The 24401-nt window shown below is 36.9% G+C and overlaps 1 protein-coding gene and 1 long non-coding RNA gene across 3 annotated transcripts in view; one reads left to right on the forward strand and one right to left on the reverse strand.

The window, feature by feature from the left end:
* Nucleotides 1-24401, reverse strand: part of KCNT2 (potassium sodium-activated channel subfamily T member 2) — a 158110-nt gene that overhangs the window by 95826 nt on the left and 37883 nt on the right. For both annotated transcript variants that reach the window (XM_069789353.1, XM_069789352.1), the window contains exons 3-9: nt 16572-16671; nt 13561-13617; nt 12644-12692; nt 9504-9563; nt 5203-5277; nt 4610-4693; nt 3761-3855 (exon numbers count right to left, since the gene is read on the reverse strand). In XM_069789353.1, coding sequence (XP_069645454.1) covers nt 3761-3855; nt 4610-4693; nt 5203-5277; nt 9504-9563; nt 12644-12692; nt 13561-13617; nt 16572-16671 — 520 coding nt within the window. The remainder of the gene's footprint in view (nt 1-3760; nt 3856-4609; nt 4694-5202; nt 5278-9503; nt 9564-12643; nt 12693-13560; nt 13618-16571; nt 16672-24401) is intronic.
* Nucleotides 1-24401, forward strand: part of LOC138686428 (uncharacterized) — a 44701-nt gene that overhangs the window by 14902 nt on the left and 5398 nt on the right. Inside the window, exon 3 of the long non-coding RNA XR_011325802.1 lies at nt 5731-5783. This is a non-coding gene — a long non-coding RNA (uncharacterized lncRNA). The remainder of the gene's footprint in view (nt 1-5730; nt 5784-24401) is intronic.

Raw genomic sequence — 24401 nt, forward strand, 5'->3', positions numbered from 1 at the left:
ACTCAAATGGTAACAAATGCAATGCTGTTGTCTACACACTAGAAGAACAAGTAAAAGTGTACTGGGCTTAGATACACCAAATTTTCTCCCTCCATTGTAAACCATTCGGAAACTGGGAGGTCTAGCCAGGTCCTTCCCCAGAGTCCTGGGTGTGCTAAGGCACTTCTAAGTGACTGGGACTGAACAGTTCCTCCACATTTGAGAGAGTGTAATTTCAGCTCTGGCTAGACACAGATGGCAGAGGCACATTCCTGCTCACTGAACTTGCACCCATACAAAGATCAGACATAAGTATCTTCTGATATAAATATCTTCTTACTCTGTAAACACATGAGCTTTCAGAAAGGGTGCTATAATATACATTCTGCAGCAAAATTGTACTTCCATAATTATCAATGGAGACATGTCAGCTCCAGTATGCTTGTACATATCCAGCTATTTTGTACTCTGTACAGAACTACAGGTTTCTGTTATTGCACAAGGAAGTAAAGAAAGCGTCTCTGTCGCACCTTGGCAAAAACCTACTCTTAAATATGTTAAAAATGTACCCAAAATTCTGAAAAATTTATTAAGGAGCATATCTTTTGTATATGAACTAATCGCTGGAAAGTAGTTATGCTTCAGCATTTATTTGTTTTAAACTTTTTTACAGTTTAAAGTTTAAACTTTAAACATTTCTTACAGAAATGACCATCAGAAGACTTACAAAAGGTTTCAGTCTCACCTGAAGCAGTAAGAAAGCACTTTTGCTGCACTTTCTCTGTGCACCAGTCTAAGTGAACTAGTAAAAAATGGAAGTAGAAAGAGGAGTCTTCTGGGCTTCATACCATCTTGGACTTCTTATAAAATGGTTGACAATGGTGTAATCCCCATACAAAGCTATGTGACACCTCTTTCTATGTGTCTGATAAAAAAGCATGGTTTTGAACAGAACCCTGTGTTGTAAAGTTACATTGACTTCGGAAGTGCTGAGAAGCCAATGTTCCTATTGAAGCAGATGGTAAAAGCAAGCCTGTCAACCAGGAACTAAGAAGGGCTGTGGTGTTACAACTGAATCCATACAGCGCCTGAAAGTCATTATCTCATTAACCTTACAGGTAGGCATGGAGGCACAGTGGCACCAAAAGCACACCATGAGCATGTCCCCATGCTACTGAATATACTCTAAGGAGAAAGTGCTCTGAAACTGTAAGCACTGTATTCAAGCTACTAAACTAGGCTTATTAATTTTACATTACTGAAGCTATGGTACTTCATGGACAAAGGCAGTATCTCTAAATGTAACCAAAACATGGTTATGAAAACAGACTAGTGCTAGCTCAAAATTTTTTTTGTATTGTGCTCCATTACATGTATGGATAAGTATAGTGCTAGCCCTCATATGTGTTTGGGGGAATACACTTGGTTACTGCCAGCTGTTGCAGAAAATGTGAAAGATCAGCCTGGTGAAAGCCACCCTTAAGTGGACAGATTCCAGAAATGGACTTTGCTCCTCTTTCAGCATGAAGAAACTCATGTAAGCTTAAAATGATGCCTCTTAAAATGAAACGCTGTCTCAAATTCACCACAGATGTAACAGAATCAAAGACATTAAGCTAATTGATTCTGTTTATAGAGAATTTTTTAGATATATTAAAAATATGCTCTGTAATATAAAATCATATGTAGACGGGTAAAAAAGTGTAAAAATGCCATTATGTGTGTTCATATAAGAAATAGTAACAATTGGCTAAACAGAACTCAAGTCTTAGGCAAGCTTCAGATGCTTGAACAACTATTCCTAGTAATTTCAAAAGTGCTTCATTTCCTTAGTTATTACATTACTGGGTGTTTTCATCCTATTTAGCTTATTTTGCAGTCTAGCAGGGTCAATACTAGGTCAGTATATAGTGATCTATAATGACCTGGTATTTGCGGCTGTTGAGACCAGACATAATTGCTGGAGGTGAGCTTGCCATTTACTGCATGTTTTACTGTCAGTTATCAAAACGCCTGGTGGTGAGCATGATGTTCTGTTTAGCTGCAGCTTCTATACCTTATTCAACCAGGGATCATCACAGTGAGTTCTTAGGAAACATTCTTGTCACTAGTTTACTTCAGTGAGAACTGGATACATATTTTGTTCAGCAGTTCAGTAAAATATTGAAGTAGGTTAGTAAAAAAGGTGAAGGCATATTTACTCAAGAGCGCGTTGTATTGCAAAAAGTTAAAAAGCAAAATTAGAGCCAATTAAAAATGTCCAAGTGCTACAGTGGTAGAATTTTATGCATCCTGGTTCAAGTATTGTAGTCCTTATTTATATAAAATTTCCTCTTAAAGGGCCATAATATTCAATAGGAAATTTAATCTCACAAAAATTCATTACTGTTTAGACCTGGCAGCATTTGTCATTATGCAGTTGTGTGGCCATAAGACAAAGGGTAAAATTGGACCATTCGTTTAGCCACTGGCTAGAACAAACTCCTCTTCTTGAAAAAAGGATAGAGAGGGACAAGACTGGAAAAGGCCATGTGTTATTTTACGCTGTTATTACCAAAAAGGTTAGGCAGCACATAACAGTGGCTATCAGAAAACCAAGCTAGAGAATATAGTAAGAGCAAATCAGATCACCGTCTCCAAAATGACAGACCAAACTTTATCAGTGTGCTGACCCAAAGGCACCCTGGCTGGCAAAATAAATACAGGTGATTTAGCCTTTCCACACAGAATCATCTTCTCTGTTCACTGCCCCCTTTCATGCTGTCTTGTAACACACACATTCCTCCTCTACTTTTTTTTTTTTCCCGTATATGACACTTCTCAGGCAGTACTCCTGAGAAAATTTTGTATGTTAAGTAAGCTACCAAGCTACATTATAACCACTATCCATTTATACAAATAGAAGCATGACCATCCTTGGTAATACCAAAGACTCATGTAGTCTACTTTTATCTGTCTCCAGCTCTGGTCAACAGCACATCCTTAAGGCATAGTATAAAAATGGGGCAATCAAGTGGTGTTTCCTGTGGATCTTTTCCTAGCCTCCAATAATCTGCAGGCCATGAAATTCATTAATCAAGTATGTTTATATTTAATGCCCTCAACAGATTTTTCTCTGTGTTTCCCAAACTCCTGTAAATTTAAGTTTTCAAGGTCTTGCAGTAAAAAGTTCTTCAGAGTAACACATTTTGGTTGTTTGAACCTACCATCCACTACTTTCTTTAATCTAGATTATAAAATCTACACTTCCTGTAATTGAGATTATTTACAGCTATCCCCTTGTACTCCTTATGGGAACCTGACTTGGGTCATCAGAGTGGTAAGGCTGGGATCTTGCATATTTTTCTCTCTGTCCCACCAGTCAGAGGAAGGTGACCTTAGTATGGGTACTTCTGTTGGTACTCTTCAAATTTGAGTGACTTTTCTGCTGAGATTGCACTCTTCGTACATACATAAATTTCCCCCCAGTCCTTTCTCCTGTGTTTTTGCATCATCTGCATTTCCTTCCTTAGAGTAAGAATGATTCCCTTTCCCATGCATGCACATTCTGTTTCCAAACCCAGTGTATCAGGACCCTGGTAGTACCAGGTGCTAGTTAACACTTTCACTGCAAGTATATTACTCTTTTTATTTCAATGCATGATTTCCATAATGCCTGTTTTATCACCATGTAGTAAAGGAAGAAAAGCTAATATATATAATAAAAACAGGGGGAGTATTTATATATAATAAATCTAATTTTACTATTTATATGTAATAAAAAAGGGGTTTGGCCACTTACCAAGTGAAGATAAGACATAGTAAGGTAGATATTAAAATAAGGACTTGGTTAAACATTGCAGACTGCGTGCGCTGGATGGCTCTGTGAAGATCATTCTGTATTAATGGAAAATAGGTGTTATTTTTAGTTTTGAATTAATAAGGCATGAGCTGATTCTATAGAGGAATTATATAGTGCCCTGATAAAATGCAGTCATTCAAATGCACTTAGAATTTGCTGATCATATAGAAGGGTGCAAAAGAGCCAGCTGTGATACTGTGATTATTTAACTAGTTCTTTGTTCAACTTGGCACAATTCTGATACTATTGCAAGCTGCTTTAAGGTCTGTCTGCTCATGTCTAGCTTAAAAATTACAGGCTGCAAGGACCAATTAAGGCATAGCAGTTGAGTTCCCTGCAATTATGTATGAATGGAAGAGTAGCAAAAGAACCAGCCATTCCAACTTTCCCTTATTGGCACGGGAATAGTTTAGTTCCATGCCAAATCCTGCTGTGAGAAACCCTGCCACCTACTGTTACGCCTCCCAAGTTCAGGTTACTTCTGTCATGAGTAAAATGTTTAACTGCTCGTCTGGTGTCGTTTCACCTTAATTTAGCCCAAGGGAATTCCGAATTCAACGCGACTCCCTGGTCTGTCCAGCCTGAGTCGTGAAAAATTGATATCTTAATTTTGTCTAATTCTGATGCAGAAAGCAGTTTAGTAATGCTTGACCATTTCTATAACCTAAATACAGATCTGGTTAGCTTCCTCTTAAAGTTCACAGTGGACTATGCTGCCAAAATCCCACTAAAGACAATATACTAAAAAAATAGAAACTCTAAAATAGTTATTTCCTTTGTCATACTTACAATCATATTCTCTAAAGCATGCTTTGCCAGCCAACAATTTAAAAATACAGGAATAAACAGGTTTCTTAGGACTGGCCAGAAAATCTGAAAGAAAAATTAACAAATTCATTAAAAGCTTTTCTAAGAAGTCAAGAATAGAGCTTTTCTATTCAAGCAGCAGTGAAACACTTGGGAAAAATACTTATTATTAATGTGTTACTAGTGTGAGATATGGCTTTAAATAACATTTTTTTCTTCCTTTGTGATTAACTGTATGTAAGATAATTTGATAAAATAAGGACAGTCAGTTTTCTGTGCAGACACCAGAGATTCTTAGATTTTTATATCTAGTTGGTTTATTTTATTGATTGTGCTGTAGTTTGAGTTACAAGGGTTTGGTTTTGTTTGTCCCCTACCGGAGAGAAAGGGAAAAGTGATCTGTATTATTACTTCCTTAAAGTAGCAAACCATCTTCTTGTTGTTGATGAATTTCTGTTGCCACAGGCACAAATTTGTTATCCACATAAGATTCAAATTTACTTGAATAAAAATTAAGAGTATTTTTGCAGCTATAAAAATGCAATGTGCAAATGTATTAATTCAAACATGTTTACCGTGATGATGAAAGGGACAGCATTAATTATTTCCAGGAGAAAGGGTATTCTCAGAATTTGTTCCCAGATATTTCCCTTCAAAGAAAAGGAAAAAAAACCACCATGTCACAGCAGGCTTACATATAGTTCTGATGAAAAATATATGTGATATTCCAATGCCACATATGGAGTCTCTCCCACTAGCTGAATTTCAGGAAGATCATTCATCTCAAATTTAAACACATATGTCAAATGTGAATATAGAATATAAGTCACTCTGGCCTATTTTTCTTACTGTTTATCATAATGTGCCTCACAGGCAAAAATATATACTTTCAAATCTGTTTTTTTACTAAAGCAGATCTCTGCTTCCATATGACCATATATTATTTCCCTGCTACGACCTAGTTAATAAGACAGCTTAAAAAAAGAATTCTAATTGCATTAACTAGTGAACTCATTCTCTCAGCTAATGAAGAGCTTTGTTCAATTAAGTTTTCTTTTTCTTCAGAGAATAATATGCTCCTGTTTTCTTCTTTGCATTTTTAGGTACCTTGGAATCATACAGATACAACTTATCTCTGCTTTTTCATTCTTCAGAGGTTAGTTTACTTTTATTTTTACATGCACACTTACACGCAGACAAGGAGTGACTCTTCATACAGGTAACGGACTACCCTGCTGGCAAATTCTTTTATCTGCAACCACTTCTGCTTCTTTCTCTTAGAAACCTCTAAGTCTTTAAAATCCTGCATTACAATGCTTTAGCTTTTGACTGTGCCCAAGTTTTTCTTATCTTAATGCTTATTGTCTTTTAAGAGTTGCAGAGACATATATCCAAAGGACATGCCCTGCTCAGAAGATTTTACCATCAAATCAACTGTTTTGATTACCTCTATGCCCAGGTGACTGCCCTATAGTCCTTACTAATGTTTGTTATGAATGATGAGCCACTCTCAGTACATCCTTCTGATAGAACTTCATGGCAAAATATAAAGCAAAAGAAGAATGCAAATATGTTGTATTTTCCAAAGAAAAAATACCAGTTCATTTTCTCTTAATCTTGTTTTATTAGCCTCTGCATGTTAGTTACAGAGGTTTCAATATTTCTCTGTATTAATTCTAATCCTGCTATTAATATATTAACTTATTAAGAAATAAGTATTAAAAAGAGGAAAGAAATTAAGTTAGTGAAAGACAGTAGTATTCTATAGTGAGTCCTTCCTTCCCTCCTTTGCATTTATCTTCTTTTATCTTTACTTGGTATTTTCTCTTCCCCAACTGTTTTGGAGACAGAAGTACAGAAGACAATCTAGTGCTTATTATTTGAATTAGGACTACAATATCAAAGTTCTGTATTTCTGCCACAAACACTTCAGTACATTTTAGGGCTTTTCGGCACTTGATCTTGCTTACATGAAATTAGAGGTCTTCCCACATATTTCAATGAAAGTGGTACTGATCTTTTAATCTGCTTACTTCTAGCTACAGGATGGGGATAATACTACTTCTTTTCACATCTGAACAGTGACTGTGAATGATTACATGTTGCAATGAAAATCCATACATTTAAAAAGGAAGGTATTTAAAATTCAGTGACTTACAGCTTTACTAACTCTGTATATCAAGACTCCATCATAGGTAATGCAATAACAATGTAGTATCTGTCATGGCAATATTACAAGAATTTGCAGTACAGCACTGTATTTTCAGTTGCAATGACATATTAATCTTTCCTGTTAAAATAACCATCTGATATAACCACTGAAAATTAAATACAAGCCCCATAGCATATAAAATTCTTTTTCTATTTTTAACTTTTCACATCTAGAAGCCATTGTACCTATGGGGCAGGGATTATTGTCTTCCATGTAATTGTAATTGGTGGGAGTTAGACATACTTGAATGATTTTAAATACTCATGTGATAAGCAGCCCTGTAAACAGAAGTGAAATTATGAGACTGTAAGCCAAGGTTTTATTTGTAGGAATAATAAAATCAAAAGAAAATTTGATTTTCCCAAGTGACCCATTCTGCATTTTCACTAATTTCCTCATTTTTAATGTTAAGAGCTTTCTTTTCTGCATTATAGAAAAGAAATGCCACGTAATTTACTTGTTCAGGCAAAATGCCTGTGCAGATGTGCTCCAGGTACTTAGTGATGTGTGCAGGTCTAAGATTCTGGCTTCCACATACAAATGCATCATGTCTTCTGCAAAACTGCCTTTTGCAGTGAGAATGTATGGTACTGATAAAAGCAGCTAAGACTGCCTGTGTGCCAGTGATACAGCAGGATTGCCAGATGTCTGTGATGAGTTTTGGCAATGAAAATTTCTAATGTAGACGTCTTTCAGAATTTTGGCCAAGTGCAGACCATCATGTAATGGGTTAAGCTGTGAGAATGCAGATTGTAAATGATTCATTCTTGGATCCAAGTGATCAGCAGTGTAATACAGTGCTACCTTCTTTGCATTCCTCCCATATAAAAGCAATAAAAAATGCAAATTCACTGTATCCTAGTAGCATGATATACTATTATGTCTTCACTATTCTGCATGTTGAATCATTTCCCATACGTCATCAACCAAGTATCAATAGAAAGGTAAATTCCTTGGAGTATTCTCTTAAATGACTGCTTTATTTATTTTACAGGTTATTTGTGAAATCCTAGCAATGTGCGCACAAATGCAAACACAATCACCTTTTTCTTGTTGTTTTCTTCCTGGCTTGTCCTCTGACTTATGCCTAAATTGTAAAAGCTTTGGAAATGGTGGCATGAAATAAGTAATCTGTCACAGTTTTGCATGAACCAGACTCTTCTGGTCATCCTGGCTGTGCATAAAGGCCTTACAGTGGGCAAAATACCAGCCTTCTTGGCTTCCTGAGACTGCTGTAAAACTGTGGTAAATGGCTTTATTGTGACATTTCCAGATTGTAACTAAGAGGACAGGGCCAGAGGGAAGGAGGTGTTTGCATCAGGTGGATTGCCAAAGTGCATTTCAGTACTATTATTCTTCCTTACATTACTCTTATTCCCTTATGGGGAGTGGAAATACAGCCATCATAAAATTGCCTCAACTTCTGTGACAGGTATATGCAGCAAATCAAGATAGTAGAGCTTTACACATATTGCACACTAATAAGTAACTTCTCATGGGAGCTGACTCACTGGTGTTTCTCTCATCTTCTGTACTCACTGAAATTGATGCAGACCACAAGCAGAATGGATAGGGATAAAATGCTGCCCAATAAACTCAGGAACAGTATAAACTGTGATTGCTCTTTACTGTTTTGGCACTGGATGTGTTAATTTTTGATTGTTTCTGCTTATAATTGATTTGCACTTGTAACACCAACACCTAAATAGTATATGCTACAAGGATTAAGAAGAATAACTTTTAGACAGTAGACAGTTTTAAGCCTCTTAGCATTATTGGGCACTAAGGAAAACATTCAGGCCATACTTGATAAGGACACTAAAGTACAACTCTCCAACTTCAGTGGTGGCTCTGATAGCTACTGAATATCAGTAATTCAAAAATTAAAAAAAAAAAATTATGCTCCAAGATACTTTTAGCTTTAGAAGCCAAGTCTTTTCATATTTACTTTGATAAATTATTTTAGTATTTTTCTCCTGAAGGTACTAAAAATGCAGAGCACCTAAAACTCACTAGGATAGCACATAACACAAAGTAATGTAGAAAACTGAATAAAAATACTAGGAAAATATAACTTTTTAAGGAGAATGCAAATACAAAAATATATTGTAGTCACACCAGATGATATCAAGGCATTTTGCAAAGATGTTCCAATAGCATCAGAGATACGGATAACACAAGTATGTAGGTATCCATAATTAAAAAAAAATAAAGGTACTGTCTTGGCCTAGTTTTCTGGTGTGCAGTTTTAGAGGCCTGAAACTTGAGTTATAGATACTGAGTAGCTTTGACTTCAATGAGAATCGTGTCCATCGCATTATGGATAGACATATAAAACTGTGCACTTGAAAAAGCAGTATCCAAAAATCAAGGTCACTTTTGAGAATGTATTTTCAAATTAAAAAGTGCCAGTGGACAATGGAAAAAAACTGAAATTCAATTTCTGACTTCCACTCTCTAGGTATTAGTGTTGGCTCATAAATTTGGGAAACATGAACAGGGCTGCCTGTGACAATATGGTGTCCGCTACACATGTGTTTTTCTCAACTTCCTGCTTGTACATCAGTGTGGGCACAAATGCATGCACATGAATTTTATATTGAAACATTTAACTCAGTTACTTTTTGTGATTAATTATGCCTAAAAGTAAATAAAAGTACTTACCTTATAGCTTAGGTAACTCAGCAGCAGAGTTTCAAAGAGACTTATTAAAGCCACAGAAACCTTAAGTGATAAAATATGTGTATTAATACTAGCTTCTAAAGAATATATGACATTAAGCATTACAATGAAAAGTAAAAGATAATAAACAGCTTTTCCATGCATCCTCTGAAACCATCTCAGCTAACAGCATTGTATTGGCTTTGTGTGGCAAGGTTTTGGTAGTGGGGGGGCGGGAGGGGGTAACAGGGGTGGCTTCTGTAAGAAGCTGCTGGAAGCTTCCCCTGTGTTCGAGAGCGAGCCCATACCAGCCGGCTCTAAGATGGACCCGCCGCCGGCCAAGGCCGAGCCAATCAGCGATAGTGCTAACGCCTCTGTGATAACATTTTTAAGAAGGAAAAAGTTGGGACAGAGAGAAACAGCCGCCGGAGACAGGAGTGAGAACATGTGAGAGAACCAACCCTGCGGACACCAAGGTCAGTGAAGAAGGAGGGGGAGCAGGTGCTCCAGGCACCGGAGCAGAGATTCCCTGTGGCCCATGGGGAAGACCATGGTGAGGCAGGCTGTCCCCCTGCAGCCCATGGAGGTCCACAGTGGAGCAGATATCCACCTGCAGCCTGTGGAGGACCCCACACCGGAGCAGGTGGGTGCCCAAAGGAGGATGTGATCCCGTGGGAACCCCGCGCTGGAGCAGGTTCCTGGCAGGACCTGCGGATCTGTGGAGAGAGGAGCCCACGGAGCAGGTTTTCTGGCAGGACTTGTGACCCCACGGGGGATCCACTCTGGAGCAGTGTGCTCCTGAAGGACTGCACCCCATGGAAGGGACCCGTGCTGGAGCAGTTTGTGAAGAACTGCAGCCCATGGGAAGGACCCATGTTGGAGAAGTTCATGGAGGACTGTCTCCCGTGGAAGGGACCCCACACTGGAGCAGGGGAAGAGTGTGATGAGCCCTCACCCTGAGGAGGATGAAGCAGCAGAAAATAACGTGTGATTTCCGTAAACCCCATCCCCATCCCCCTGTGCCGCTGGGGGGGTTTGGTAGAGAAATCCGGGAGTGAAGTTGTGCCCGGGAAGAAGGGAGGGGTGGAGGGAAGGTGTTCTGAGATTTGGTTTTATTTCTCATTACCTTACTCTGGTTGATTGGTAATAAATTGAGTTAATTTTCCCCAAACTGAGTCTGTTTTGCCCGTGACGGTAATTGGTGAATGATCTCTCCTGTCCTTATCTCAACCCACAAGCTTTTTGTTATATTTTTCTCTCCCCTGTCCAGCTGAGGATGGGAGAGTGATAGAATGGCTTTGGTGGGCACCTGGCGTCCAGCCAGGGTCAACCCATCACAAGCATTTAGCATGAAGCTTAAATATTTTTATTTTTCTGACTAAAAGCACAGGCTGTGACTTGAGTCCTATTGCTCTTTTCAAAGTATAACACTCCAGAGAGCCTGCAGGGTGGCCTTCCCATGGTTTTTAGAGAGCTCCATACAGCGTCTGTCAGATTGTGTCTCAAGTTTCAGTTGTCTGTTCCTAAAAGGTACCAAGATCTTTTCACAAGACAGAGAGAGAAGGAAGAAGCTGTAAATAATGGCAATTAGTCAGCACTTTACTTTTCTATAATAATGTTATGAATGTGTAGAAAAACAAACACTTTTCTTACTGTGTATAATTCAGAAAGTTGAAAACAACAAAAACCAATACAGATGAATCATTATTGATTTTAATATTTAAATGCAACTGAGCTCAACTTATCAGCTTTACTTAGATTTTATGTAGTTAGTGTATGTATTATGTAGTTTAAAAATATTTAAAGTTAAATATCAAAATAGTAAAAAATTAACTTAGAAGTTTACACATATTAAATAACCATAAAACTTCCTTAAATCCTTTGCATAGCAAATATTTGTATTTTAATGTATATTGTGGGAATATTCTGTCAAGAAAATGTACAAATTCAGCTGGAGCCTCACGTCAAACATGCCTCAGGATTTCTAATTTTAAACTTATGCTAACTACTACTGAAAACTCAGAAGAGTGCACTATTTGCACTCACAATATCATTACCTAGAATTAAAAAAGATGCTATGAATTGGAAAATTATTAAAATATGCAATCAAAATATGATATCAGTTTCTCCAAATAAGTATTATTGTTTTATATAAACTCAGGTTATATCTCAAATAAAAATAAATCTTTGTTTGCAACTATTGTATATATCCCACCATGAATGCATGTGTATATACACACACATACACAAACACATATGTAAAAATTCCTATGTTTATCAAATAAACTTATTAGAATAAAACTGTAACAATAAGCAAATACATCTCTCAGTATTTTTTAATTAAATTGAATACAGTAATCTGAATTTCTAAGTAAAAAATTATTCAAACTGTGCATACTTTAAGCAAGAAATTGAAAGGTATTTTCATCAACAGATTCTTCCCTTAGTAAAACTGTATATTACATAGAGGTACAAACCTTCATAATGGCATTGCACTAAGCATGGTGCAGGAATATAATGGTATATATAACCATTCTGGAAGCTTAAGGAACTCTTAATAGAAAAAATACATTTCACAAGGAGAATTCCCACAGCACTGTCCATGAGTAAAAAAGGTGTTCCCAAAATAAGCAGGCTCCAGGACACTGAGGACTGAACCACAAGTTTCAAAAGACCTCCAAGACCTACTAAGCACTGACGTAGTGCATCTTTTGTGACGTACTCCTCTAAACATGTAGGTTTCTATATTACGAAGTAACTTTAGCTTTCTAGTGTATTTAACAAGAAAGCCCATGAAGCATGTCAAAAGCGAGTCATAAACAATTATGAAATTTAAACTCATCATTAGAGCAGTGACTACCTGACTCAACAGAGCTTGGTAATTCTAAGAGAAAAGGCTATCTAATTCTACAATGTTTTGTTTAAGATTTAATACTTCAGAAATATATATTAAATCCATATAAATTCAAATCATTTAGCTCAGATCAGCTAATCTTTATGCTTTTGTTGTACTTGGTCATCAAGTAGATTTCTTTGTTAACATCCACTTTTCCAAGTATCCTTTAACATCACTAAAATGCTATAAATCAATATTGTCTACAGTTATTAAATGCAAATAATTAAATCACCCATTTAAATGTTACCTGTAAGCCCCATAAAGGCAAGCTTCGATTCACCCAAATAATAGGAGACCTGTTCATTATAAGGAAATAAATATGAAATTAATCAAAATCTCATTACATGTTTTGAACAAAATGAAAAGAAATTTGTACATGTAAATGGAAATTAGAGCAGCCTTATTTTTAAAAAAAATTCTCAGTAATAAAAATTTTAAGTCAGTAGTTAGCTACTGAGTATTCACATTGCTTGTATTTCTAATCCAGAGCCAATCATTGAGTTCCCATAAAAGTAATCCAACACCCAGTGATATTGAAATCTTTTATTTGCTTCAGTGGCTGCTAGTTCATCCCCTATGATTCCAGAAAGAATCAATTTTTGGTTTTGATTCTAGAGATGCAGAGGAATAACTTTTTGTGGTAGGAAAAAGAAACTTGACAATTCTTTTGTGTGAACTTTTTGCTAGTGTGTTAACGATATAAATGGTATCTGACTCACAGGGGCTGTCATACCTTGGAAAAACCTCATGTTGTCTTAGTATTTAACTAAACTCAGTAATTGGCAATTGATACAGTACTACTGGAATCTGGCACACTCAATGGCACAACACTTCACTGTTAGTCATTTACTGCTAGCCATATAATTGTTTTTTTAAATAAGGGCATCCATTTTTTTTAGCAAGGTATAAGCATTGGTGGCATTCAGATCTTGTAAGAGCATCCAATCCAGTAGTTCACTTATGCAATCAGAGGAACAATTAAAATATCAAAGGCAGTTTTGAATATTCAGGAATACAGAAGTAATTGCGTGAGAGTTACGGTAACGTCAGTATTATATGTTAAAATGTCACCATTCCAGATGGAAATGGATTTGTCTTCCTGTTTTCCTCCCCACCCCACCATTATGTGGACTTTTGGTTTGCTTTTTTAAATTAGGAACTCACCAATCAATTGTTCCAGGTGTGCAGTTTTGATCAGAACAACTCTGGTTTAATTCCTTACTGATAGTTGTCATCCCATCCAAGCAAAGACCATTTTCATTAGCAAATGCATATGGGAACACAATTGTAAAAACATGGGAGAAAAGGGATATTAATTACAGTATTAAGTGTTCAATAAAATGTATGCAGTAGTTTGAAACCCTAGGCAACGGATATAGACATTTGAAAAAGTAAAATAACTTCTAGAAAGTAGTTCTTGTATGTGTTCCATATCTGTAGATAAAGGACTATGAAGCATTTCAGGTTACATTTTTTGAGGATTTATTTTCAAACATGTTCCAAGTTAAAAACAAAACAACCGAAACAACACTTTCAAAAGCTGAATTATGTACACTATAAATATTGAAGCTCAAGAGATACTAGAAATCCTATCATATGGATAGGCTGGGATAGAAAGAGCACATATACCTGCCATACTCTCAACAGGAAAGATTGCATCAAACTACACTTTATATCCTCTTGTGAGGATATGAGGAGGGCTGCAGATTCATGCAGCAGTAATTCAAGTAAGAAACTGGTGACATCTATGTAAAAAAATAGCTGCTATGTACATGTGATGTTATCTTGCCTTGAATTGCTGGCACAAATCCTCCCTTCAAATGGTCATGTAAGGATGTGGGAATATGTATTTGTGTAAACGATGAAAAATATCCTTGTTTATCCCTGACAAGCAAGGTCAGCAGAAAAGAGAAGGATTTGCAGACCACAGATTAGTAATAGCTATATTTTTACTGACTATGAGTGGGACAGGTGCTAAATGGTATCCATTAATAAGGATGCTTTATGTCTTAAGCTCTTCCCTGTACACCCACTGTGCCTGAAGGAGTAAATGAAACATATAACTTGCGCGGGCATTTCTGAAAAACAGGAAATAAATCTGCAGGGGGAGTCTGTGATGAAAAGCATTCCTCCCAGAACTGTCACTTTAAAAACACCAGGTGATAATGTTTTCTGTGCTCTCAGCACACCAAGTAGTTTGTTTCATCAGGCTGTAACACAGTCTCTAGAAAGGATTTTTTTTTTTCATACCACCGCATTTGTAAGACTGTATTATGACAGTAGTTTAGGTATCAAGCCCTCAGGAGCTCTACAGGCAAAACCACTGACATAAACGGGGAACCACTTGGGAACAGGGCTGGTTTGTCTGGCATAGCTTCTAAGACTGGGGTCTTAGTGAGCATGCAGAAGTGACTTATCTGAAATTTCTCAGCCAGATAAATGTTATACAGAGATAGAACAAACTAACTTGTCTCTTAAATGTACCACAACACAATGTAAGGGAATAATATATAGAGAAAATACAAATACACGCTCTGGCTGGTGAATTGTTAAACATTTATATCGAAGGAACAAGCATGTCAGGAAAGATCTGGGTAATTAAGCAGTCTGCAAGATGCAGAAAAGTCTTTGCATATGAATACAAAAGTATCAAAGTATGCCTGTGGCAGAAGTGCTGATGTTCTAATATGTTCTGCATACCCAGACATAACCTTGCAGTGTAATACACTTATTTGGGCTCACTAGAGTTCTCACAACAAAAGAGTATCAGCAGCTTTTTCATGCCAGAAACTATCAATAGCTGTAAAATTTCAAGTCCCTGAGTTGCTGTGCTACTATGCCTAAATTTCTGAGGATGGATTTTCTCTTCTCCATCACTATTAAAGGTTTTGTGAAATCTTTACTGCTTGTTCCCTCCCTAAACATTTCCTCTCCTTGAAGGACATTCTAAGATACATGTGGAGTCAAAAAATAGTTTTTGCAGTTCTTGCTTTTCCAGGGAGATTTTTTTCTGGCCCTTTTTCAGATGTTCTAATTTCTTACAATAAATTTTGACAAAAAAAATTCTCAGATTCATCTTCTGTACTTCCCATTCACGCATCCTTCTCTCATGCAATGCTGAGTAAAGCCACTTTGCTTTGGTTTTGATTCTTGTAAAATATAGTATTTCTCCTGTGCACTACCTTTTTTATAGTATTACCCTTATTAGATTTAACTGATTTTCAAATAATAAAATTAGAAGTCATAGTTTGTCCTTTGCCTAATATTGTGTGAAGAGTGCTAGTTCTATCATCCCAAGCTTAGTATTTTCATCTGGGCTTTGTTTCTTTCAGTATTCAAGACCAACAGAATCAAATCAAGTGAAAGTAAGTAAGTTAATAAAATGTGGTGCTTATTGGCATTTAGAATTAAGAAGGTTCAATATATCCGGGGTACAAATACAACTTAAGTACAGGACTGAATAAATTATAACTTCTTCTACAATTAGTGGTTGATTGTGTAACACATGCGGGGAAAAAAAAAAAGCAGAGCACCCAATGAACAATGTAGAATACCATACTGACAATTGTAGGTGTGCAAAATCAGCATTATGACCATAGACCATAGTGAGTATAGAATGTACTTTTGGTTTCCCTCTCTTCGAAGTGTGTAGACAAAGCAGAGGAATAGACAATTATCATCAATGTCATCTCCATGAAAGCTCAGTTTTATGTATGTGTCTGTTTTTTTCTAGGATCTGGGGTTTTAAGTAAAATTATATAAGTAAAATCCTAAGTAAAATTATTTAAGCAAAATCCCCAAATTATTGTTGCATAAACTGGCAACCAGATATTTGCAATTTTATTTTCATAAATATAAACATAAATATGATACATAGCAATGTTATGTAATAATACAACCAAAAGATATGTTTGTACTACTATATCTGATACACAGTATCTGAGTAAAAAGTCAGGATTATTTTAGCAGTAAAGTGAAAAAAGAATATTGTTATTTTAGTTCTTATTTCCATTCACAGTGTAAGACTAGTTTTATAATTCTTTCAGAACAACTGTAAGACATAAAACCAAACCTCTGTTGACAGAATATCAAACAGTTATTCACTAAATTCACTTATTTCTTATAAGTTAAACAATGCTTTGAGAGCAGAAATAACAACAAAAAAAAAACATTACCATCCAAATCCTTGTGTAGGATCATCCAGCAGCACACGAATTATGTATAAGAAACAGCTTAGTAGCTTGAGAGAAAAATTGAATAATCGTATTCTCAGACCTATTTTAAAAAGAAAAGAAAAGAAAACACAGAAATAAATTCAGGTTCTTTACAGTTTCATCCACTTTAAGGTAAAACTAAAAGGAACTAGAATAGCTATGCTGCGACAGAGCAAAGGTCAATCTAGCCAGTAATCTGTCCCTGATATGGACAATCAGCATATCATACAGAAGAACATGAGAATAAGCTTGTCAGATATACATAATACACCTTTCCAGCTTCCAGAAATCGCCGCGTTAAGACTCAGTCTGTTTTAATGTAAAGAACTACTCGGTCATTTGTTTGAAAGGTCTTCTATGCCATTCATCTTTCCTGATGCCATTCTTTGGGTCTTTTGTAGTTTTACAAGTCCACTATCTTGAAAGGGGAACGAGAACTATATATGGTATTTGAGATGCAAAACACAGTGACATGGAGAAGACATACTTTCAACCATAGGCAGAAAATATACAATGGCGAGTATTTAAATATTAACATCTGAAAGTCTTCATGCAGTAGCTTCTCATATAGAATATAATAATACTATCCCAACTTATAAAATATTAAAGTGTAGTTATTTAACATTGAAGTTGCGTAATTATGCGTCCATGAATCAGGACATCTGAAAGTCATGCTGAAGGCACACCTGAACTGAATCAACAACTTGTTCTACAGACCATGTGAATATTGAAATGTTCTAGCTGAAAGGATATATCACAAATACTATTACAAAATATTACAGTATTTCCCACAAACATAGGTCTACTGCACAGATAGGGTTCCTTCAAAGGGATCCACTTGGACACTTGCTTCTATCACATGGGCAATTTATTTCAGTGCTAATTGGAGCCGTTATCTACTACAGTGCAACTTAATTGTATTTTAATCAGATTTTGCAGTCATTAGAGGATTAGAGTTTAAATTTTCAGTCTTAAAAATTCTGCCACTGTAAATATTTGTATCTAACTCCTGGTTTTAAGTTTTCGTTCACTAATTAAGTTAAAAATGTCAGTTGACTAAGGTTAAGTGGCGGGGAGGTCACTTCAAGCATTAATTTTTTTCAGTCTTGTGAACTGAGAGTCCAATTCTGCATGGCTGAACCCTCCTGCCCAAAGCAGAATATCAAGACCATTGACTGAGTCTTACACTGATGTGACTTCATTTGCACCTAGTCATAGTTAAGATAGTATCTTTTATTGTCGTGTTGCAGATAATGTTAGCAGGTCTGCTGAACTCAATATAATTACTGCTATCATTTAAGAACTACAGCTTCATTATGCATATCCAAAGCTGTGTGCATACATTCCCTTTTAAGGAAAGAATCATAATTAACTTAAAGTACTATTACATACTTTTTGACTTTACTCAGTCCTAAGATCAAAATGAACACCTTACAGATAAAACTGATAAATCACCTTTTATATCCACTAGTTTCTCTCCAAGTAAAACACAATCTACAGCAAACACAGAAAAATATAAAATAGATTCTTAAATATTCTACCATGTAATTGCTGAAAGAAATCTTAAAGTTTATTACACAACACTGCTTACTACTTTTAACTGTGACATTGCAGTTATCACATGAGAACTGGAGAGACTTTTACAGCATCTTGTCATCTGTAAACTAGGGGTTAAAATCCTGTGAGAATCCTGTGAGAAGTCCCACAGCTGTTATTGGCAGTTAGGTTTGTGAACATTAACCTAGTGATTCCTGCTGTCCTATCAAGTGTAATTAGCCACAGACTATTTATTTCCCAACATGAGTGAAGGGGTTGAAGTAGTAAATGGATTGAGAGGCTGTAGAAGTTGAGTTGAGTTGAGTTGAGTTGAGTTGAGCGTGTTGTTATGCTATTATTTGATTAGGAAGAACCCCAGTACTTTTCTTGGACAATGCTATGATCTTTTTTTGCAGCTTTTTTGAACTGTAGCTGAAGAAAACATGAATTGTTTGTCTATACTAGCCCATTTGTAGAAGTCTCCTGGAGTATGAATGGTTGCCATAACAACTAGGCTATTACAACAAGAAGAGTAGATAATGTTAAAAAAAAAAAAAAAAAAAAACAGCAAATGAAAAATCAAAAAAACCCACCTAACCACAAGCAAACAAAAAAAGCCCACCAGGGTTTCTTTTCCTTACCAATTTTGTGTTGTCTAACTTTCTTAGATAAGTACAAAAGCCTATTGTTTGTTTGTTTCTTCTCGGTTTTTAGCTCTGTAAATGTTAATGTTGGTGTAAAACACCTCTTTTTTGCATTGATAATGGCCTGGTTTCTCATCATCATTTTAAATTATATGTTGGTTTAAATGCCAAAAGAAAATAGTGCTTTTCTGATTAAAGACTACATCAATACAAGGGACCCATGCTCCTGCTTGCTGCCCTAAAATCTTAACTCTCAAATCTTAGTCCTGAAAGATCTAGAACTACTTAAGTATTCAAGTTCCATAGATCAATTCCAGGCTATGCTTCAGGCCGTGGATATCTCTACAGGAATGTGCTTCCCACAGAATACAAGGCAGGGTTTTCATACCACACATGCTTTCATCTAAGGGTTCTAGTTAGTATAGATAGAGGGTGCATATCATGGACTGGGTTATATATAAAGCTTATAAGGCAATAGGATAGGCCTTGTACCATATGTGATTGGGTCTGTTACTACAATATAAATACGGAAGAACAGGCCTCAAGTCTATCCTATTTCAGAAGGTCACCTCTCCTAGTTCTGTATGCCCTAGCCTTTAGAAACAGCATGTATGCCCTAGCCTTTAGAAACAGCATGTGCTGTCAGAGGGACCATATTTAGTCACCCCTGCTAAAGGTTTAATAATTAATGTAGGACTGCCAAATAAGCATTCTCTCTGGTCAAAATCTTCTGTAGCCTCACAGTTGGGGATGTCACCTGTGAGTTGGAAGAAATGCATTTATTCCACCATCATGGAGATTGAGGATTTCAAGTATGGGAAGGAGGGGACAGTCACTACAGAGTGACTTTCTGACTCTGATGCTTCCCTTACAACCATTTTTTGGAGATTAATCCTCTGATTTAGAGAACTGATCTAAATCAAAGCAAAAGTAGCAGAGATAGCAGTTGAAGATCTTACAATCACCTTCCATTATTCCTTTCTTGTAAGTCTCTAAGATATTTTTGGTTTTTAGCAAAATCACCTCAGCTGCTGGCTTTAGGAGTTGGATGAAAATATACTGTTAATAATTTATATCCTGGTGATGGTTATCTTTTATTCCCTCTCCACTGAACTGAAACCTCACTTATTTTTTCCCTTTAAGACTTATTTTAGGCTGTGATAATGCAGTGTGTGATCTTGGCAAGTGCAAGCAAGTCATACCAATATGTCATCTTTTTCTCTTTTTTTTGGGGGGTGGGGGCACTGGCTGACACCTTTGTAAAATGCTTTTCATGCATTCATTGAACTTGATTAGACATTTGCTTGCGGAAGATTGAGTGGAAGCTAAGCTGACATTAGACACAGATGAAGGCTTGTTTTATCAGTTTATACAAATACTTCCAAAACCAGAATAATGAATGAAACAGTTGATATTTCATGCTACCGGTCTGTATGTGGTTTCGATCAGAACAGTATTCTGAAGAAAATTCATATGAATTCTAGAGTTGACTGCTCTGGTTGACAAACCCACTTGATATTACATTCTGATGTGTTAAATTCACTTGTGAAGTCTTAAGTATTAGCAAAAACTGTTGGTGAACGTGTAGTTTGATTTGGTTATACTATCTGGAAATTTGCTGATACTACTGACAATTGTTTTCTCATTGATAGCAATTACATCTTTAGTATGTGAAGGAAGGTTTTCAATGCTCTCGCTGAACACCGACTAAGATCTAAAGGGCAATATCTTTATTCATCAACTCCCTGATACCTCTGGGCAACAGAATCCTCCAACTTCAGTGGAGGATTGAATGAGTACACTTGAATGAGTAGCAGGTACTATCTCAGCAGCAGGTTTGGTTTTTGGAGGTTGTATTTTAGAGGATTCTGGTTGTGATTATTTGGACAGGAACCAAAATCTGCATAAGCAGAAGGAGTGTTTGACTGAATTGAACTAATACTGAATGCTTTGGTTTGGGGATTTATTTTTTTTCATTCAGTACAGTAATAATTTTGCTGTATTTCCTATTTGTTTGTCCTGAAAATTGCCTTGGCTAACTGTTGGTTAAGCTTTTTGTATCATTAGAACCAGTAGCAGTGCTTGGGTAACCTGTGGGATTCTAGCAGGAAATGGCATGCCCATACCATATGCTGCTGTAAGTACAGTAAGCACCCCCATTCTCCAACTTACTTTCTGTGAACTGGCTGCCTAATTCAACAATAGAAAAAACAAGCCTCATCTCTTAAGAGTTTTCTTTGGAGCCCTCTCCTGAGGACCTGTCAGGAAAAGAAGGTGCCCATAATGACAGTGTCTTTACTAGCTGTCTACAGGAAGAACTCATTACTGTATTTTCATTCGTTAATCAAAACCACAGCATGCTTCTACAAAATTTACCTCAGCTCTGTACGGCATCACCGTGTAGGAGAATTCCATCAGAATCTGTATTTTTCCAGCAATCATCAAGCAAGCCAAGCAGGAAAATTCTTGTGCTACTTGACTACAGCATGAACCCATCTCCAATAGGATGAATTAACAGTTGCTTCCCACTCTCTTGCTTATTTCAAATAAACTTCCACATCATTCCTCTCCTTTGGACCCATACACCACACTTACCCAATCATAACCTAGCACAGATGTCCCAGTATAGTAATTTATGAGAAGTCTCTTAATGTGCTTAGCCAGAAGGGTATGCACTTGGCAAAGGAATGGCTATGAATTCATACTAATTAACTAACTTCTGGTTTAATTTTTGTGCTGATGATCATAAATGTATCTATTTTTAGATGTACAGAGTCTGCAGTTCTGCCATCAAAATATGTATCTGTATATATGTATTTTTTTTAATCTTGTTAAGATCTAAGTAGGGAAAAAAATTCTTTCGCTTATCTCAAGCGAGAAGGTACTATATGGAACCTTCCTATCTTACCAGTGAAAAGAGATTTACAGTGAGTCAAGTCATAACTTTATAGATGTTCTTAATAAGTAAACAAGACTGCATCGAACCCTTGTTTTGTGGACTAGATCAGGAACAAAAAGGCTATTTATTGCTTACAGCTTCCCAGACTGCCTTTCTAGCCAGGAGTAATACTCTTTTCTAGTTTAGGATGCTTTTTGTGTTTTGTCTTTTACTCCATTACACATATATCAACAATGTCAGAAGTCAAAGGCTATAAAGATATAAAATACTTAAAGATGTGAAGTCACAAGGAGAAAAGTAGAAGAGAACTAAAACCATTTTAGAAGTTGTAGTATAATTAATCACATTTAAAATGTAAATTTAGTTAAACTCATTTACCTCTAACAAGAATCACAGAGTGGCTGAGGTTGGAAGGGAGCTGGTTGCCCAGGACTGTGTCTGGACTGTTTATTAATATTCTCTATGGAGGGAGACTCCACAACCTACATACAAAAATGTATGAGCAAAAACTCATTCTTTGCAACACAGATTTGTAAACATAAGTAAACATAAAATGGAGTATGAAATTGTTCTTCACACATCTCCTTTCTTTGTTCTATGCATACTGAGGTTTTGTACACACTTTTCATATTGGCCAAAATGCAGCAAGAGAGCTCTAAAGTGTGCTAATACAGAATAAGAAACTTATTTCAAATAAAAATCTTCATTAGAAAATAAATTTACCAACACAATCTAGTTTGCAGCCCAGAAAGCCAATCATATCCTGGGCTGCATCAACAGAAGTGTGACCAGCAGGTCAAGGGAGGGGATTCTCCCCCTCTACTCCCCTCTCGTGAGACCCCACCTGGAGTGCTGTGTTCAGCTCTGGGGCCTCCAGCATAAGAAAAACATGGACCTGCTCCAGCAGGTCCAGAGGAGGGCCATGAAGATGATCAGAGGGCTGGAGCACCTCTCCTATGAAGACAGGCTGAGAGAGTTGGGGCTGTTCAGCCTGGAGAAGAGAAGGCTCCGGGAAGATCTTATAGCAGCCTTCCAGTACCTAAAGGGGGCCTACAGGAAAGATGGGGAGGGGTTCTTTATCAGGGAATGTAGTGACAGGACGAGGGGTAATGGCTTTAAACTGAAAGAGGGTAGGTTTAGATTAGATGTAAGGCAGAAGTTCTTCACTGTGAGGGTTGTGAGGCACTGGACCAGGTTGCCCAGAGAAGTTGTGGATGCCCCATCCCTGGAAGTGTTCAAGGCCAGGTTGGATGGGGCTTTGAGCAACCTGGTCTACTGGAAGAAGGTGTCCCTGCCCATGGCAGGGGGGCTGGAACTAGATGATCTTTAAGGTCCCTTCCAACACAAACCATTCTATGATTCTATGAGAAGTATAATAATGTGAAAAAACCTGTGTCCCATCTGAAGTTTAGGAGAGAAGATACTCTGAAGGCTATCCACATCATTTACTAGCAGAGGTAGTCCTCTCCTTTCTATCCTATTTAGGCACCCGAATTGAGATGAATTTTCCCCTGTGTGTCTATGCAAGTGTAATAAATAAAGCTTTCCCCATGGATGAACCTCCAGCAGATTTGTTAAGCCTGATTCTCCAGCTGGAAACTGGCAAATAATTCCAAAGCCTAAACTGAAAATATCAGTTATTCACAGTACAGTGCCTTTTTTTTGTTGTTTGTTTAGGGGGTTTTTTTTTTGCTTAGGGGAATATTTTGCTTATCACACCTGGAAAGTTAGAGAAGCTTAGCCAATAAAAAGATCAAGTTCTGTAATGTTAAACTAGTATTTATTAATACTAGCTCTTACAGATAATGTTGTGGTTTAACCCCAGCCAGCAACTAAGCACCACACAGCCACTCACTCATTCCCCCCCACCCAGTGGGATGGGGGAGAAAATCGGGAAAAGAAGTAAAACTCATGGGTTAAGAACAGTTTAATAGAACAGAAAAGAAGAAACTAATAATGATAATGATAACACTAATAAAATGACAACAGCAATAATAAAAGATTGGAATATACAAATGATGCACAGTGCAATTGCTCACCACCTACTGATCGATACCCAGTTAGTCCCCGAGCAGCAATTCCCCCCACTCCCCCAGTTTCTATACTAGATGTGACATCACACGGTATGGAACACCCCATTTATGCCACTTTGGGTCACAGCTGCCCTGGCTGTGTCCTGTGCCAACTTCTTGTGCCCCTCCAGCTTTCTCGCTGGCTGGGCATGAGAAGCTGAAAAATCCGTGACTTTAGACTAAACACTACTTACCAAAAACTGAAAACATCAGTGTTATCAACATTCTTCTCATACTGAACTCAAAACATAGCACTGTACCAGCTACTAGAAGACAATTAAATCTATCCCAGCTGAAACCAGGACAAGATAGAAGATCTTTCAGTCTGTCTTATTTTTAAACACTTGATCTAGTCTCTCAAATTTTGTTTGTCTGGGTTTTTTAGACTGGGACACCGAAAAAGTAAAGTTCTTTTCCTCCTTTCTGTCCTTTCCCAGACACAAAGCCATAGAACCATCTTCACTGTATCACAAAGGCCAAAATGCATTACTTCTACTCTAAAAGCTTTATATATAAAGCTATTGTAATTTTAATTCTTTACAGGTGTAGGGCAAAGGGAGGTAAATTCAATCCTGCTACACAGAGGAAAATTGAGGACAGTTACTGCTCCTCACAGCTATGAACTTCACTGGTCTAATCA

The sequence above is a fragment of the Haliaeetus albicilla genome, chromosome 8, assembly GCF_947461875.1.
Source record: "Haliaeetus albicilla chromosome 8, bHalAlb1.1, whole genome shotgun sequence".
Taxonomy (NCBI): Eukaryota; Metazoa; Chordata; class Aves; order Accipitriformes; family Accipitridae; genus Haliaeetus; species Haliaeetus albicilla.